Source organism: Paramacrobiotus metropolitanus, unplaced genomic scaffold (genome assembly GCF_019649055.1).
Source record: "Paramacrobiotus metropolitanus isolate TYO unplaced genomic scaffold, Prichtersi_v1.0 Parri_scaffold0000056, whole genome shotgun sequence".
NCBI lineage: Eukaryota > Metazoa > Tardigrada > Eutardigrada > Parachela > Macrobiotidae > Paramacrobiotus > Paramacrobiotus metropolitanus.
Window position 1 is genome coordinate 505344 of NW_026570276.1, and position 19408 is coordinate 524751.

The 19408-nt window shown below is 43.9% G+C and overlaps 3 protein-coding genes across 3 annotated transcripts; all 3 read left to right on the plus strand.

Moving 5' to 3' along the window:
* Positions 1-862: 862 nt before the first annotated feature.
* Positions 863-2995, plus strand: LOC129592813 (uncharacterized). The gene is made up of 3 exons (XM_055488935.1): positions 863-1698; positions 1766-2026; positions 2130-2995. The coding sequence occupies exons 1-3, from the start codon at positions 1286-1288 to the stop codon at positions 2947-2949; spliced, it is 1494 nt and encodes a 497-aa protein (XP_055344910.1). The 5' UTR covers positions 863-1285; the 3' UTR covers positions 2950-2995.
* Positions 2996-4716: 1721 nt separating this feature from the next.
* On the plus strand, positions 4717-8413 carry LOC129592865 (uncharacterized). Its single transcript, XM_055489008.1, has 5 exons — positions 4717-4750; positions 4850-5199; positions 6647-6802; positions 7002-7260; positions 7763-8413. The coding sequence occupies exons 2-5, from the start codon at positions 4901-4903 to the stop codon at positions 8294-8296; spliced, it is 1248 nt and encodes a 415-aa protein (XP_055344983.1). The 5' UTR covers positions 4717-4750; positions 4850-4900; the 3' UTR covers positions 8297-8413.
* A 1244-nt stretch (positions 8414-9657) lies between these two features.
* LOC129592873 (uncharacterized) lies at positions 9658-11458 on the plus strand. Its single transcript, XM_055489014.1, has 5 exons — positions 9658-9790; positions 9869-10320; positions 10601-10732; positions 10786-10999; positions 11143-11458. The coding sequence occupies exons 2-5, from the start codon at positions 10310-10312 to the stop codon at positions 11446-11448; spliced, it is 663 nt and encodes a 220-aa protein (XP_055344989.1). The 5' UTR covers positions 9658-9790; positions 9869-10309; the 3' UTR covers positions 11449-11458.
* Positions 11459-19408: the final 7950 nt, after the last annotated feature.

Sequence of the window (19408 nt, forward strand, 5' to 3'; positions counted from 1 at the left end):
AAAGGGCAGAAATACCCAGCAGGATTTACGCTGACAAGCTCATGAAGTACAGATAAGCATTGTTAATAATATTAGTTTTAGAAGCACCTACTCTTGGTAAATTGTTACTGATATGCCATGCAAGAACAACACTGGAGCAGTATAAGCGGAATAATTAGCATGCGGCTGCGTCGTTACGAAGTGATCTACTCGATTTGTCGAGGCGGGGAAATTCGCTGCAAAAACAGATCTGGGGGAATAAATTATCAGACTAATTGGGATAGGATGCGTTCTAAATGAAAATGTGAGTATTCGTCACTTGACATACATATATAAAATTTAAAAGAACTTATCACGTTGTAGTATGCTAATCAATACAATGTGAATAATAACAGAACAACTATATTTTCCACCCATCATTACCTACGGTCTGTTGTTTTTTTAATACTAGCGGGGACGCATTGGAAGATTATTTGGACAAAGAAAACAACACATAAAGAAGAAGGCTGATAGCTGCTCGGTTGGTTTGTAATGGCGATCATTCTGTTTATTTCTACATAAGTAAAGCTAAAAAATCATTTAGAATTTTCATTTGTAGCATTTATTCGAATTTTCATTGTAGTAGTTATTTCGTTGTAGTTTTTTTATTGTAGAAATTATTATTGCAGTATCGTTCATCGTGACGCAGGGCGCAGCATGGGATCGGAATGAGTAATATCACTGCACTTCGCTGATCGCATCAGTCAGCAATGCAGCTTGATAAGCTCTATTCATAGCTTATACGGGAAATGTACGAGAACGCCGCATGACGTGGTTTGGCATGGCAAGCATCGTGTAACAAAAATAGCCGTCCTGCCTGTTATCGCCGGCAGCGGCGTGCGCTCTGTGATTACCGTACCAGTAAAACAGCAAATATGTTGATAAAAATAAGAGAACGCATTCGTGTTTGCATGCTTCGACGGCGTTCAGTGTTAGCCGTCTGCAAGCGATAGACTGACGAGCAGAAAACGATATCAACGTTCTCTAGTTGTGCACGTACGGCAACGCTGGCCTATTAATGCGGATGTTTACGGTCGCAGATTCTGTCTTCCCTAATAGCTTTGTTTGTAAAATGCTGCAATCCACAGAAAGCTTTGTTTTGCAATGAACCTGCGCTAGAACCGGTCACCAAATTATTATTCCAGCGAACGGTCTTCTGCTTTCATGGCAAAATGCATCGTCGTAGCCAGTTTCTCAATCCCAATAATTTTAAAATTTAGGCTGACTTCATTAACTGATTAATGAAAATCACTTCGACCTTGTTATTATGTTGCACCTCATCGAGATGGATTGTCTCCGCGCGGCTTCCCAGCCTTCTCTTGATGACAGCCAATGCAGTCAGCCGTTCGAACAACAATCCAGAAGCGTACCAGATTTGCCGGGGCTCCTCCGGCCTCAGCTACTGCATCTGCGTTCCCACACGCTTCCCGACATGACAACCGCCCTGCAGCGGCACTTTCCCTACACATTGGGCGCACCGTTCGCCAGCGGAGAGAATTTAACGATTCCCCTTATTAATTTCGAGGAGGAGTCCTTGCTGCAGGAGCAGCCATTAGCCACTGCTACCGAGCCCAAAGAGTGTCCGGTTTGCAAGCTTCGTCCGCCAAAGACACCTAGTCCTTTGATATTTTTCACAGTTTTTGTGCTATGCGTTCACCTCGCCGACACATTTATTCACTGGTAAACCGACTTGGCAGTGATGATAAAAACTACCAGATCCTCGAAAATTGCCTGTTGCGCTTTGCAGGGTGCTGGTTGTAACGTTCTGTGCAGTGAAGCAATTTACCTGGTTTGGACTAACGGCGACCATTTTACTATTCTCTCATTTTCTGGTAATCTGCTTCAATTATTTGTGGACAAGGGCGGCTTTCACGGCAGTACTGCAGGATGATAGTTCCATAGATGGGAAACCGGTGATACGGTCAAGAAAGCCGGCTCCGCTTCGGCGATGTGCTCAGCTCTCGTTGCGGATTATTGCTCAATCACCTTTAGCGGTCATTATGAAAAGGCACGAGCAGCGTGTATAATACTTAGTGATTGATTTCAAAATAATACTTTTCTGGTAAAAAACAGTTACAAAAATCCGTGTTAAGATTTACCTTGAATTCCAGACATTGGGAGTATATGCGCTTAACCACCCATCGGCACGGTTCTCCCTCCTCACATGACAAATGCTTCCAGTGGCATTACTTGAATGCCTACCTCTCCCAGTTCCACACTCTTTCATCACACACGGAATCCCTGCCACAAATATTATTGCATTTATACATCCTGGCGGAAACCTATCGCAATACCCAACCGTTCCAGTACCAGACTGTCCAGTTCTGTCAGGTCCTGTCCATCGGAACGTCATTACTCCGCACTTTATGCAGTATTCTCAGCGTCTGCGTTTATCAGAAAGAGCGCGTTAATGGACTGCGCTACTTCACCGGACATCTCTTGGTGGCGGGAGTTCGCCTCGTGACCTTAGCTCTGTTCCTCATCCAGTTCAGTCCGCACAGTCTAATCTTTGTTGGAGTGCATCTGCTCCTTATAATCGCTATTTGCTCACTGCGACCTCGGATTTCCTGGCTCCAGAAACGGAAGCCGAGAGCCAACTTGTTGCCAGTTTTCAATCCTCTGCAGCTAACGTTATCTCGCCAGACAAAGTTCCTGGAAAGGCTGCTGCATTTTTTTTCCATGCCTGTTATTGGCACTTTTGACTACCTACAAGAAAACGAGGATCGGGTCTTTTCAAAGTTGTATTTTTTGTTAGTGTACGTTGAGAATGTTGCCTGGATAACGCTGTGGATGGCGCTGGTTGATGTGGATTATACGAAGCATATTTTCGGCTATCGTTTGTTGGTGGCATTTATCGTCTGTGTTGGTTTTGTATTAGGAATTTTGATACTCGATATTTATAGATCAGAGAATGATAGTGACACAATCTGAATTCAGCAACACATCATGGACTTATGTAACAAGAGTCAAAGAGCTGTTTGAAGAAAATGCTGTAAACTCTGATGTACAGTAGTCATCGAATCCACAATTTCCGCAGACAACAGAGTCGACGGTGTTGTTAACTTGCTGCACATGCCTTATTACGTACCACCCATAGTTACAACTTACACCCATAGTTACAACTTTCACCAGTCACCAGATGATACCGTTGTCTGCACTTCCTGGGTGGGAGTGACCACTGACCAGTTCATTGTACAAAATCTTTTCACACAGATATGAACGGAAACTTTCTCTTTCACGCGCTCCAGAACACGTGTATGCATTGTTTTGTGACTATTTGGTGCGTAATATCCGGTTCAGGAGTTCTGGGTGGGATAAGATCCAAAATTGTCAATGCAAGCAGGTGTATCCATAGCCCCGTTCCGATCTTTTCCACTCTTCCTGAAATCTGCAGACAAATATAAAGGTTATTTTGGCCTGGAGTCATAATTTTGGTATTTTATTTTCACAATTTTTTGCTCGGATTTAATTTGGCTGTTGTCACATGATTTTCATTGCCATTTGGCTCACATTACACCGCCGGTACTACTAGTACCGCTTTCTGCTAAAAAACTATAATATTATTGTACTATGTAATGTAATTGGCTGCATTTGTTAAAGGACTCATCAACAATTTTTTGAACAACTTTCCAGTTTTGTGTGAAGTTCGGCTTATGCATTAGCCATAATATGAGAGATATCACGATAGAACTAGAAAATCTTGTCATCCATAAATGTAATGTATGCCTATGGGGATGCAGAGAAAATTTTTAGTCAGCTGCAAAATTTGCTGATTTACAGTACAAGTTTAAGTTTAATGGTTTAACGTCCGCACACATTCAGGGAAAAATCCCAATTCGGGGCAGCAGACACTGTCAGACACTTCGGGGCAGCAAGTTGCCATTAATTTATGATCGCAATGCTACCTCAAATTAAAGCTCGAATTAAGGCTGGGGCAAAACATCCCGACCGTCATTACATTAATTCATGTTTGCTTAGTCAGTTTGTAACCATTCATAAATCACGCACTGCCGGCTGGAGGAGAAAGGGATGTCTGAAAGCGTTTCTTGGGTTCTATCTGCATCTGCAAAACACTATTTAGGGTAAAAGGAGGTATTAAATTAATTTGATGCACTCGAGCAAACCCTGCCATGACTTAATTAACCTTGACATTGTGTTGTAACAAGTTGGCAGCCAGCAAGCACCAGCCTGCAACGTTCGCGGTCGTACTAACTTTTAAAAGCACACGGCCAGCCACCCAACGGCAGGAAAGTTTGTTAATCAACGCACTGCCGACCCTTGGTGGCTGGTCTGTCACCATGTTGTAAGGGAGTCTAGGGCTGAAAATTAGCGCTTTGTTTCGTTACGAAGTTTATGGGAGCCTGCTTACAAAGCAGACTAGAAAACAATAAATTAACAGGCGCCGGGCGGCAACCATTACAGTAACGTGCAAAAGTCAGGAAATAATTTAGCCCAAGGGTTGAAAATCGGAGACGAACGTGATAGTGATACTGGAAACAGTTGCCGGTGGTATATGTACTTGTACGTAGCCAGCAAAATTAGACTAAGTACACGTTTTGTGAGTTAATGTGGATGCTCGTATGTGGCTGTCTGATGACGGCGGCCGAATAGTATTAGACCCCTGAGCATGATGGGACAAAGCCGATTATTTGGATTTTACCGTGATTTGCAGTTCTTTAAACCACGAGGTACGCGCATAGTTGCTAATTGCTGCATTGAAAGTTATTTTGCTGTAACTGTAGCAATAAAACATGTAGGCGTTTGATGTTATTTTATGCGAGCGAGTTTACTGCATCTTCCCTACATTGCTGTATTTATTTGAATTTCTTAGGTTCACCTTGAATTGAAAGAAGTAGTAGACAAGTTTCCTGCCAGTTTCGCCATGGACAACAGGAAAGCGCTTTTATCCGTGTTCGCGGCCATAATAGGCATGAATGAATCTTCCTGGAACGAGATTGCAAACGCCATCGACAGTCGAAATGATACTCCGCAGTTTCTTTACACTGACAAACAAATCCGCGATGCTTACTTAGCATGCCGAGCTGTGTACTTCTGCCAGTTGTTCCTATGCACTCTTGGAAATGGACTGAACCTGTGGACGCTGATACGTAGTGCACCCACATGGAAGACGTCAGCGTGTCACTACATGATCGCCACTGCCATCGCTGATTTGGTTGCACTGTAAGTTCGCAATTAAAATTGATGTACCTCGAGGAAACTTACTGCTGCACCGTCTTGTATAAGAGTTAAACCGCGTACAGTAAGTAATACTACGTCTATACAGAGTACTTCGATTTTGCTCAGGTTTCGAGCACTTTGCATAAACGTGAATTACGTGACCATAAATCGGTCACCTACGTATCTTAATTCTAAACAAAACCAAGATTCAGAAATGAGTGTTGCCACGTCGTAACTGCATTTACTGCCGTTTATGGTTTAATCACCATAACATCATTATAACTATTTAAAAGTAAAAACCAGCGCATATTAAATCCGACTCGTCAATTATACAGATCAATAGGTTTTCATAACAAACAAATTGAAACTGGAAATCTCGAGGCCGGATGTACTTTAAAAAGATACGCGATCGGCTGTGATTCAAGCAACACGCCACATAGGTGGAGACCGGCGAGCAATTTGGGAAAGCCAAAAGCGCAAATGATCGAAACAGCACGAGAAAATCGAAAGTGACCGAAACAGCCAAGTGAGCTGCAAAACCGGCTTACAATGATACGATTATATATACCCGGCAGGGTGTCAGGTGTATATACCCAATGTATTACGGTTGAAACGGATTTGGTAGAAATTAGAGATTTTTTGCCATACGTACACAAGACGAACACAGCAAATTGTACCCCTAGGAGAAATCTCCTACAGTAGGGGTACAATTTGCTCTTGATTACCGGATCCCGGATACCTTGCACGAATATGCAGTTCTAAAAAATTTATTTGAAAAGCTTCTTTGATATTCTCACTATGTTAATCAATTCCGCTGTAGAAGTTTTTTCGTTACCAACAACTCAACTTTCCCCATGTTGGAATTTTAAAAACAAATTTTCTGCATTTACATAAATAAATATTACAACTCCTGGGAATATTTATTAGCAAAACAGGACAATGGAAACAGTAAGAAATTCGAGCATGATTCCGGTAACCATCACAGGACTACCGGCTTTACTAGTATCTCTTCAGAAAAATTAACAGGTGACCATCACCACTCTAACGGAAACATTTCAATAAAAAAAGAAATCATTTTCTTTCAGTGTTATGGCGGTTATAGAAGCAAAAAAACCCAAAATAAGCACGGAAGCCCAGCGGATCCTGTTAAGTTAAGTGAAATCCATAATGCGGATTGCAATGCAAAAACGATCGCAAATGCTTAGTGCACTGACTGCATTTCAGTCAGTCATGGTTGTTCATGTAGGCGCCCGCTACAGAGGCTTTCAATTCAGTCAGTAGATTGAAATATTGATCTCTACCGTCTACAGCGGAATCGATTACAATAATATGAGAATGCCGAGGTATGCCAAATCACGTAAAAATGCTGAGATCTCCGAATGTGCAGGCTGCAACTGGCACACCTACTGTGTAAAGCGTATTTTAAACTGCTTTCCTCCTCTTTTTATAGATGGTCTGGTTTTTACTGCTTCTTGACGGATATTCAGTTTGGCGGCTTTGCGGACGAATATACTGATACATATCGACAGGATGTCCCTTCCGTTCGATATGTATATAAACTATTCCTCCCATGGTTTTCTGATGCGTCGATGAGTTTATCCGATTGGTATGGTTACTGGAGATTACAAAATGTTCGATTCTGCATGAACGAATGCAGACACACATTGGCTGCTGGGGCGGGTGTTCATACGGGCGACCACAACTCCATAAGGTTACCCGTACATGCAGCCAGTAGGCTCAGTGCCCGTTTTTCCTGTGCCGCCAGCTCATAAACAAGTTTACAAGATGTTTTAATAACTTTTCAGGATTCTGGCTGTTTTCTCCTGGGAACGGCTGCTTGTGATTCTGAGTCCTTTTCGGTTTCGGTTTCTCCAGCGGGTGTTCACGGCGCGTCTTATCATTGTTCCTCTCGTCATCCTGTCGCTCGCATGCTACGTATACGATTTTGCAGGCAACTATTGTATGTATTCGTATACGCTGTATGAAATGGAACGAAACCCCCCTTGGACTTGCTCCCAAGTGATAACTTCACGATCGTGGTGGCCATTGGACAGGCGCGCCCATGTATGTGCTGTAGAGGGGGCAACGGACAACGGACCCTTATTTCAATATTAGGCAATGTGTTCTAAACTCTTTACCATAATTCAGAATTACCCATTGTGATGTACGTAGCGGCGGTGTATACTTTATTAATACAACTGCTCGCTACCGAGCCAACCAGACAACTAATCGCTAAACAAGGCGACAACAAGGGACAATAGATACGCCGTTGCTACGGCACATTAGCCATAGCCACAGGATAACAATTCACGAGATGCTTTGCACTCGTACGTCACTGTACCAGTACGTACAGTCATACACTACCCCCACTTTGCCATCACATTCCAAACAATATGGGTAACGAACAGCAGAGCGATTGCAGCAAGTGATCTCAGGTCATCAAAGCAGTTCGGGTTGCAGTTACCAGCATTGAGATTTTTTACTGAATGTCGCTGATAAACTTTCTTGAAACACGCTGGGATTCATACGAATCATACTAATTCATTCGATTTGCTTTAATTTGCAGGCAGCGGTTCATGTTCTGATATTTCTGCTGATCCTGATTCCGAGTGTATTCCTGATTGCTTTTCTTGCTCGCCAAAGACATTCGGAGTTCGGGAAGATGCGTCGCTTGCAGAAACAGGCTGGCAACAATGCAGCCGTGTCACAGGTGTCACCGTCTCCCGACAAATCCCAGCACGGAATTAACATCATCCTACTGAGCAGTGCACTGCTCTATCTCATCACGAGGACCCCCAAAATCTTTGACCAGTGTGCATTATTACTACCGCCAAGCGTTAAATTGTCTTACAAGGATGATCACGGCGCGTATGCTCTATCGCAGCCAATCATCGTGGTAACAACCTACTTGGGCTATTCGTTAAATTTTTACATTTACTTGTTAACTGAATATCAATACCGACGCCGCTTCATCGAACTAGTAGTCCGTCCAGTGTGCCGTCCATGCTGTCCCACCTTGTTTACTGGGGAAAGGACTGAACGACGAGCCATTGCTGGAGAAATTAGCCCAAATCCGACGACACATACTACTCAGCTGTAGGGTTGCTCTTTCCTGCTGCAAGATCAAAACGAGTTTGATATAGCGCATGTTGTTAAAGTCAACAGCAGCTTCTTTATGAGCAAATAATGGTTCTTACCCTACGGGTAGTACTTTTTACGTTGCTGATATTTGCATTGACTGTTAAATTTTTGGAATTGTAATCTCTTAGCTCTCTTGGTATCCCACTATCTACCTCCATTAGTACTCTAGGCAATAACGATCAAAATAACAAATGGTGCACAGGCACGGTACGACACAGACTCACAATTAAAATGTAGTACTAGTACGTTATTCGTTTACTTGACCGATCGCTTACTTTTCCTCGGCTGTTTCCCTGTCGGCTCTGCGACAGGTTTTGAACTGAGTTCCCGTTGGGCACTCACTGGAGAAAAATTTAGAAAAACCGCAGTACAATGTACATACACAGACTTCAACTATAATGATCCTTCAAACAGCAATGTCGCTCTTATATATAGAGTCACGGCACTGGCCACAACAGGAACTTGCAAGCAGCTGCAGAGTACACAGAGAAATCCGGATCTTTCGCGTACAAAATAAAACACAAATTTTCTTGCTCTAAAATCTTACACATTTGAGATGTACATATTAAAATAATTTCCAGTTCACCGTAGGGCGGTGGTTACGAAATATTAAATTTGATATATAACGGTATAAGTAAATTTTGTTAGGTACATATATCAACCTGTTTCACGTCACCGTGCTTTTTCGTTCACGGCCACCGGGGTTATCTTTCGAATGGTGGTGTACGTGTTACCTATCAATGTTGCGCGAGCATAAATTAGTAAAGGCAGCAAAAACTAAAGCGATGTCATACTGGAGTAGGATGTAATAAGGGTCTAATGAGTACCAATATGATGATTACCATTATCAGAACCGAGCAATCACTGGATCCAGTGGCCGATCGCAGCCGTACCCCGCAGCCGGGATTTATTGGACCATACCATACGTAAACACTAAAATAAGCCACCGAAACTAATGTCAGCTTTCGAAACTGCATGTAAATCTGCAAAGTTTGCTGTCCTCATGAACGTTGGTGGGAACACGCAGTCAATCGATGATTACCGGTTAGGCAATATTAATGTTCTGCTTAGCACTGTATTTATTTACAAAATATGCTCTGTGCCGCTGTGCGTACCGTGTTCGAAACACTCGTAGCCTCGTACAATTACGGAATGGTACCCAGTACGATTAACATACATTGCATTTTTTGCGCGTCGCGAAGGCAGAACCGGCTAGCTTTCTGAAAACCAGTTCATAACAGCGCAGTTATTGTTTCCTCTTGCTTAAATCTGCCAGAAGTGGCATGTAACCAGTTGTACAATTCATGCACTATGGACGCAAAAATACTGTACTTAATAGTAAAAGGCGTGATATTGTGTGTTAAAAGGGTCAAAAATCGTTAAAGCGCCTGAAGGTACATTTTGCTGTAAAATTCTGCCATGATAGTTCAGCATGGTAAAAACTGAATTTCAAGTAAGTATAGTAATATACCTCGATCTTCAATATCTTAACCGGCGATCTGCTATATATCCACGGTCTACGTTTTTTAAGGTAGCAATGCACCGTTGGTTCTTATTACGGACAATACCGTGGCGGTGTTTTCCTCTTCCACACCGTTTTTCAATATATATGAATACCTCGAGCTGGAATCCGAATGGACACACTTTGCACGATATCAGTATGAACATCTTCAACAAAAGTCAAGAAAACGATCAACCAACCGGTAACACCTCAGCACAGCTGCTGCCAGCGCGATATACTGGCGATCAGGTGCGTCACGCTTATCTGGCGTGTCGCCCTGTGTTTTTTTGCCTCTTGGTCCTGTGCACCGTGGGCAATGTGCTGAATTTGGCGGTCTTATTACGTAGTGCGTCGACGTGGAGAACATCCGCTTCTCATTACATGATCGCCACCGCGGTCTCTGATTTGGTAGCTTTATAAGTTTGCTAGCGAATTTTATTCTGTGCAAGCGTACTTCATTGCGAACTGCGTATGGATATACGGTAATGTATTGTAAAGACAGACTGCTCGCAAAATTTTGGATACAAAGTATATATAGATACGGCACTTTTAAAAGGTATGCATGTATAATGAACCTAAAAATTTTGAAGCGCAGTGCAGTTGCTTCCAGTAATACTTATATCTAGATATAATTATATATACAGATCTGTATAGTAGGTACTTTTCTTGCTAAGGCACACTGGAATGCGCTGGAATTCATTGAGCTGAACAAAAAGTCAAGTTTGACCTTTATGTACTCTGTATATGTACCCTGCCTTTTAGATGGCTTAGCTTACCCGACTTCTTATCCGATCAAGCAGTGGTTGCTATATGCCTCAGTCCAGAGTACATTTCAAGCGGAGCAAATCTCGTCCTTCCATGGTTCTCGAACGCTTCCATGATTTTAGCTGATTGGTGAGGTTTTTAGCACTAAAAGCAAAACTCGGTTGGCACTGTTCCATTTTCAGGATCATGGTGGTATTCTCGTGGGAGCGTTTACTTGTGATTCTCAGTCCGTTTCGGTACGGCTTCCTGCAGCGCGTCGTAACAGCGCGCATTATTATTGTCGCCCTTGTCATTTTCTCGCTTGCCAGCTACATGTACGAATTTGCAGCGAACTACGATTTTATCGAACGCCCTGAGTGGCTCTCGGAGTGGGCCGAACAGAACCAAGTGGCATTAGTAGGTACTACATTGATATAACTAAATGTTGGCAAAAACAAGAATCATCAATGTCATTTAGCTAATAACAGCGATTTAAGGTGTTTAATTTAACCAGAAACAGTTGATTGCATTTGAACATCTGTTAAGTGCATAATCTGCAGATTGCAGCGCGCATTCTGACGTTTCTCTTGATCCTTATCCCCAGCATAATTTTAATCATCATTCTTGCACGGCATCAAAAATCGGAGTTCAGCAAGATGCGCCGCTCGCAGAAAGCCAGCATCGCGGCTTCGGCATCGACACATGGCGCCCCCATGCCGACCGATAGATCCTTATCCCAACATGCCACCAACATCATCCTGCTGAGCAGTGCACTGCTGCATCTCATCACGCGAACTCCAAAGTTTTTCGATTTGTGTGCATGGGCGATACCGGGAGACAGCCGTATCTTATGTCACGGATCTTAGCGTGTTCTTTCTCGCGCAACCAGTTATCAGTGTAATATCATACATGGGTTATTCCCTTAATTTCTATATTTACTTATTAACTGAACGTCAGTATCGCCGCCGTTTCATCCAGCTAGTTCTTCGTCCAGTATTCCGCTCATGCTTCCCCTCACAGTTGACGGCTGGGAGCAGTGAACGGCGAACTGAAAACCTGGAGCTAAGCGTGAGACGGTCAGCGGATAACAATCATAACACCCAGCTGTAAGTCTGCGATTCGTCCACAAAAACTTACCAATACTTCGATTAATGTTAATAAAGTGGGTCTGAACCGTCTGCACGGCAGATCGTGCGCGGAAAGGTCACTAAAGTTGATACGAGAGCCCGCTAGAAAAACAGACAAATCCTTGCGATATTCAGAATCTACTGTCAAACCGCAAATGAAAGTAACATGCTATTTGGAAAAAGTGCTCCGGTGCAGACTGTTCAGAACTGCGATAAGGCGCGAAAAAGGCGGAAAAGGCTGGCACAACGCGTCACTGGTTTCGAACAAAAATTAGAAGTGTTATTTTTCTTGTTCTGACCGTGGGGTTTTTTAAAGTTTAAGTGTAAATGGCATCTGCTTGTACAAATTGAAAATAAAGTTACACATAAACGAAATTGCCGCTCATTGTGGTTGAGTTATCCGTTCTCTCGATATCTTGAGACGACTGAATGATGGGTCTGATACTACCGCCGTCTTACAGTCACTTGGACAAACACAAAAAGAGCGCTGCCGATTACGATACCCGTCTTACATGTTACGGTACCAGCAACTTTTAATGCTTATCGAACGATAACCATGAAATTTATCTCGCTAAAAATGTAACGGAACACAGTCGATTCTTCTCTGCAAAAAAATATCCTTCTCGTATATATATGTACGAATACACCCAAGGAAATATTTAGCTTGTTAGTGCCATTTACCGAGTCACTTCCAAGTTGTTAACCACTACAAACAAGTGGCCAACGCAACCGGCCACGCCCCCTCAGCCGTCGCACAAAGCTGAAACAATTGTTTAGGTGACAGAAGCATTACAAGGATAATTCAATCGTGACGTTAAACAGCTCGGTGTCAACCAGGGACTACACTGTCGGTTGTTACCGAGACAGGTCTCGTGCCGAATTGACGCGCGAAGACGGAATGTCGTGATAATAATACTATTACTCATCCGGTTATGACTATACATTTTCTTTTTACTGCTGTTTATGGGCGCCTGCTTGTTCGTGTTTAAGTCCGCAGTCTTAACACAGTATTTCAGAAAAGGCCGGCAGGTGTCTCTTTCTTGTTTACTTCGATATAACGGATATAGTGTGATTTATGTTGTTTGTTATTCGACTGATCGTTACACTCTATGGGGAACGTTGCTGATTTTCAGTTCCCCTTAAAGTCGGGCATTTAGCAAAAGGGCAGGCATGCCCTTTTGCTAAAATAATAAGGTGGTTGTTAGATTACTGAAAATAATATGGCGGTTGTTAGATTACTGCAGCAGCGTTATTCGGAAATGAAAAATCACAACTTTGAGCAAATTCAACGGATTTCACCATGCAAGACAATATTACCTTGTGTATATATAGAATTTCACTGTAACCATCATTATGGCTGCACACGATAGGCTGAATCGAGATCCTCACCATCCGTCCAACAATTCAAATGGCACGAGTTGGATCACTTATACCGAGGATAACGCAGTTCACGACTTTGGTCACCACCAGTACTCTAACCATTCTCAACACGATCTCTACAATGATGACCAGATTGATGAGGCGAATTATATCTTTGCCTGCCTTTGGGTGTGCATGTTGATCCTGTGCACCGTCGGCAATGCGCTTAATCTGTCCGTATTATTGCGTACCGGGTGGCTGAGCAAAATGGCGGTCTGATTCAAGGTGGTGCGCTGGATGCGTCTGTTGCTTGATTGACATCATCTTAGGTTCATTCGAAAGAGCAATGCTTTTAACATAAAAAAGTTAAGTCGAGGCAAGATTTTCCTAAGTCTCGACGTTTTCTAAGATTTTTTCGAAAAACTGGGTGGGTTTAGGGGCTGTCCTGGAAGGGAAAATTTAAAAATACCCGCTTCTAAACCAAAAATTGCTGCTAATCAGCTGAGCAGAAAAAATTTTCTCGGGTTAGTGTTTCCGATAGAGGGGTTCATCCTTGTTTTTTTACTGTATGGAATTGCAGTATTCTAGCAACGGTGCTCGGCCAGCAGACGGAATAACTGAGACTCTGCACGACTAATTCTCATGAAATCCGCTAGAAGGAGTTTTGAAATCGAATTCTAAATCAACGCTTCGAAAACTTGTCTGGTTTGATCTTGTTCCTGGAAGCGCAATGTGTCAGCTACATTTTGAAATAAAACCGACATTTCTTGTTGCTTCCTAACACGCAGCCAAAAATTTTAACGAAAAATGGTCATAAAAATAAAATTAAAAACCGGCATTTTTTGGGAAAGTCACAAAGTGCGCCGACCGCATAACTCGTCCAGCGCATGCAATATGTCAACAACTGTTTTTTAATTGAAAGAAGGTGTGTTTCTCTTGACAAAGCAGTTAAAGATATTCAAAAAGTCCATACTGGAAAGAAATGCCACGAAATTCTAAGTTTGGAAAGCTGGGACACGAAAAATTTACACACGACCTTGGATTGCGCCATTGCAAGCGATCACGGCTTACGTTTTCCAAAAACGTTTTGTTGATTCTGATAGCCAAAAAAATTTCCTATTGAACGAGTCTTATCAATTTACGGTCGAACCACAGGCTGACGAGAAACAAACTAAAACATGAGACCGCCATTTTTTTCAGCCACCCGGGTAAATTTAAAAACGTGGAAAACGTCCGCTTGTCATTATACGTATGATCCCTACCGCCGTAGCTGATCTTGTCTCTCTGTAATTGTCAGAATTATTAGTTAACAGGAAGGGTAGGTGGAATACATTTGTACTTCAATTTTCGTCATATTTCGGTCATTTATTAAACGTTTTCATGAACCGGTCAGGGTGTGCTTTTGCAGCGACCCCATTCGGCTCGCTAAATCCTTTGTTTTGTTTGCAAAATTTTTATAAGGATGTTTCTGCTTCGAAACATTCGGCACCGCGACATTTCACCTAGGATAATTAGTCCCAGGACATCAAGGCGCAGACATTTCGCCGCGAGTTCATTTTACCGCGCTTCGTTTTCCGCCGGGACAGTTAGTCGTCGGGACATCACGCCACCGGACATTTCTTCCCGTAGCCGTTTTGGCGCCGACAATTTCGTTTTCTTGAGCCGGCCACATAAGAAAACATGAGAAAACATAAGAAATATCTATGAAAACTTATGAAAACCTGGGTGAAAAAAAAAACAAAAACCTAAAAAACCTGTTACAACTAAGCGTGTCGAATTCGTTCGCGGTAAATTGACGCATGATTCGAGAGCTCCGAGACGGATTTTCCGCGATCGGATATCCTGCGTCAAAATTTCACAGAATTGAAATGTCTCAAAGCAATATGTTCTAAGGCGAGGTGTCGCAGTATCTCCGTCGCAGTGTCTTCGCGGCGAAAAGTCGCGCGTTGAACTTGAGTGCGGCGAAATATCGCACTCCCAGTTGCCCGGGTACGGAAAAATTCACAAGCGATGTTTTACTATAAAAGAATCATTTCTGAAAATTCGTTTTGTTACAGTACGTACTTTTGGCACATGGGGGCCAACTTATGGAGTTCTACACTTACAGTGACCAAAGTATAAGAAAAAACCGAAGTACAATCCGTATACCAAATGATATTGGCACCGCGGCATTTCGCCGAGGACAACTAGTCGCAGGACTTTTGGTCGGAAACATTTCGTCGCGGGACATTTAGTCGGCAGGCCGTTTAAACGCCGAGACACTTCGCTGTGAGTCTGTCGTGTATAAGCGTTCACGCCGGTTAGGGCTCCATGAACAATCTTTACTCTTCCACGCCTGTAATGCTCAGTCAGTAGGCACTCGTACTCTCAAACTGTAACAGATAAACTACGGTGGAAACGACGGACGACTCGGGAACACGGGAACTCAGGAATCCCTAACGAAGAGTCCAACTACAATCTCCGGTCGCAGTTTCTACGAGGATCAACAAGAGCTAGGACGATGGTGTCACGAGCAAACCTGTATACTAAGCGATAATCCGGGAACGACTATGCACTTCCGTAGGAACAAGTATTGCTGCCTCTTTATTAATACACTTCGTAGTCCACAACACAAGGAAATCGTAATTAGAAAGCAGTCTCAGAAGTAAATCTCAGACTACTGATACCGATATTAGAAGTGACAGGAACTTATATAGACTCTGCGCTATGACATCACTTACACCACTAGTAAAAGAGAACAGCAAATCACAGCATTGATTGACTAGATTATCCGTATGTTGCAGGTGGAAGGCGGACAGTCAGCATCCGTACGTACATCCCGGCGTGTGATCCTACTCCCACACGTCACCCCCACGAACGATGCTTGGCCGTGCCAATATAAACAATCCATCCCCGCAACATCTCCGTGCGATTGTGCACTTCCATCCATCCTGATCCCGATCCACCGCACAATCCACGTGTCCATCCGATGCCCAATGTGACTGTACGCCGCGATTCCGAGAGAGTTAGTGTAAGGAATCCTTGGCGAGATGGCATCCGGAAGTCCACGGGTTTGGCAAAGCGGAGGTCCAAAGATCCAGGAAGGCGAACTATGAATTACTTGTACTGTGCCGTTTCAAATGGTGTGATTATATGTACAGCGTACGGCATAAAACTTTATCGATGGTAAGATTAAAAGTGAAAATTATAATGATGTTCGATGCTGTTGTACTGTTACTACTATGCAAGAAACAAGCGAAACAGCAAAGGCAACCAGCTGGTATTCTTACGAATTCTCGAAGACCAGTGACACAGCAACAAGATCAATCAACAATAACAACCAAGCTAAGCCTAGTGATATAAAGATCATAAGTGCATAATATGGGTCAACCAACACGAAAGTAGAAACCAATAAAAGAGCAACAACAATGGAAAAATGATACAGTTCCAGTGCATTAAAGTGATATACAAAACAGCACAATAACCAGTAATACCGGTGAGATCAAAAGGAAACAACAACAGATCATCGAAAGGTTATTTAAGGTTACTTGCCAGCGCTAGGAGCCAATGAGAACAATCCAGTGATACCAGAACCAGATGCTGCAGCGGCATCCAAACGGCGAGAAACATCCGCAGCCATCTGGCGTCGGCGATCTGCATCCAATTCACGCTGCTGCTGCTGAGCCAAATATCCAGGCACGAAATTATGCTCAGCTGAACCAACAGGGCCGGAAGGCGCAGACGGCGCACGTGGACGATCAGCTGGAGAACGGTCACGGGCATCACGGATAAGCGGCACCTCAGCAAGTGGCAACACATTAGGCGGCAAACCTGGAAATTCAGCGTTCTGCTGTACCTGCACTGGCGGAATTACAGCCGGAGGGATGACAACATTCAAGGCTGGCGGGCCAGGTAAATTGACAACAGGGTCGACACCATGGGGCTGACCTGGAACCATAACTCCGCCGCCTTGGACCGGATTCGGTGCGTTCGGCGCTTGGTTTCCCGGGAGATCAACCTCCATGTCTGCGGCGGCAGCTTCCACTGGTGCAACTGCGTTAGGAGCTCCATCAGGTATTTCAATAATCTCCGGTGCGCCCAAATGTCGGCCATTACGACGCCAGTGATCGTTTCCGCGACGGAGATTATTGTCTCCAAAATTCCGATGATTTCCTCTGCCGTACGGACGAAAGTTGCCACGGAAAGAACCACGGCCTCCACCCCTTCCTCGGTGACTATAACCGGCATTATACTGCTGTTGGTTGGAAGACGAGTGAAAAATAGCGTCTACCAGCTTATCAAAGGCTCGGTTGGGATCAATAGGCGGCATGCCCAAACTAAAGAAAACTAATGACCTTTAACGCTAAAAGTGTAAAGAGAAAAAGCGTCAAAATCGCAGCTTACACACAGTGAAAATCCAACATGCCGGAAGGCCGAAACGAAAAATCCACAATGCCGATTTCTGCACGCTATGCGCAAGCGATTTTATACCGGTCTGACAGAGTGAAAATTTAAAATGCGGCAGATTCCACAGGTAAGAGAAACGACCAATCAGCGCTTCGCGCTATATCCTTTTAATTCAACTTAATCAAGAGATCAGATCTAATCTAGGCACAACGGAAGATTCGGCAGTGACGCTTACACAACTACATAGTACGTACAACGACCAGCTCATTGACTCAAAGCGTATAAAATGGCGAAATAAAAGTTGAAGAAAATAAGGGACACAATTTCTTCCATCCTCGATAATGCAGAGTACAAACGAAAATGTATTAACAAAAGCGGCCAGCGCAATACTAAATAAAGGAACAAATCATAGGGAAAATGGCAAAAACAACACTACAGAATTGCAACTCTTCCGAATGCGGCTGCTGTTGATCGTAACCTGCCGGTTCCGCAAATTCAGGCGAATCCTCATGAATAAGAGCTGCAATAGGCGGCGCTGCAGGTGCAACAGGTTGCATTGATGGCAACGGGTCTACATCCATCTTCTCCAAATCGGACCCATCATCATCATTTTCTTCGTCATTGTTAGCTTCATTATCCGCGTTTTCGTCAGCAGAGAGCACCGCAGCAGGATCGTCACTGTCGCCACCATTGTCCGAAACCGAGACTTCGCTTTCCGGTGAAGACGAGGACGGTGACACCTCCTTGTACTTGCGCTTTTCTCCACGAGTACGAAAATTATAGGGACTAGCAGAAGTGGATGATTCAGCATCTTCCCTATTTCCAGCCACGACAGTCGCTTGACGAGCAGCTGCATCCGCCCGCTGATGCTTGGCGATTCCTTTAAACAGACCAATAAAAACAGGATTTAAATACAAATATTGCCTCCGAAGTTCTAATGCGATGGGCGTGGGCAACCGTGCAGTAACAACACAAAGATCAAAACGATGAATCAAGGCTCCATTCGGATATGAAAATGTGATAAGTATAAGTCCGAATAACGTGGATGAAAACGATTAAGACCAGAGAAATAGGCCTGCGAAATAACCACATCCTCACCATTCTTGTTGGCAATAGCCATTCGTGGAAATAGTCCGGAATGAGCTCGCTTGCGGGCCGTCTGTTTGGTCTTATAAATCGGCCGCGGTGCCTTTGGATCGTACGGCACATATAAAATCCCGCCACGATTTAAATGCTCTTCATCTAGCAACAATGAAAGCCAGCAATTAGCTCTACACATTACGCGTATGCAACACAGTGACGATGGCTTAACATCAGCTAAATATCATAACTGAGCATACAGATTCGCAAATGGTCATGACTGCAAGTGCGGGTAAAAACAACACAGGAAGAACCGAGCAAAATGCGGTTCTCGTTGTTATTCCACGAAAACAGACTACCACTACCCAATTTTTGCGAAAATACCTCGCTTTGCCCGCACAGACGGAGTTTCAGACGACGGTGGTTCCTCGTCCGTAAGATCCGGCGTACCCAACTGTTTCTCCGCTTTCGTCTGCAATTTCTTTGGAGCTGGCGAGCGGATCTCAACGTCAGGATCGGCAGGAAATGATCCGCGGCGATCATGACGGCGAACCACAGCTGCATTACGTCGAGCAATAGTGCGTCGCTTTGCTTCGCGATATCGGTTCTTTAGCGCACCAACTATGGCCTCCGTCCTACTAGTTGAAGATTTAGGACTCTTTGCTGCCGTCCGACTTCCCGATGGCTCAGCCGACTGGGCAGAAAACGCTGGCTGCGACGACGTGCGCCGAGAAACTTGTGATCGAGTGACTCTGCTGGAGGAGCGAGCTTCATTGCTGTCAGGCGAATAACCAAACGACAAGCTTGACACTTCTCTGCGAGAGCGAGCCACAGGTGTAACCGTTTTACGCGCAGTCGGAGCGGGTTTCTTCGG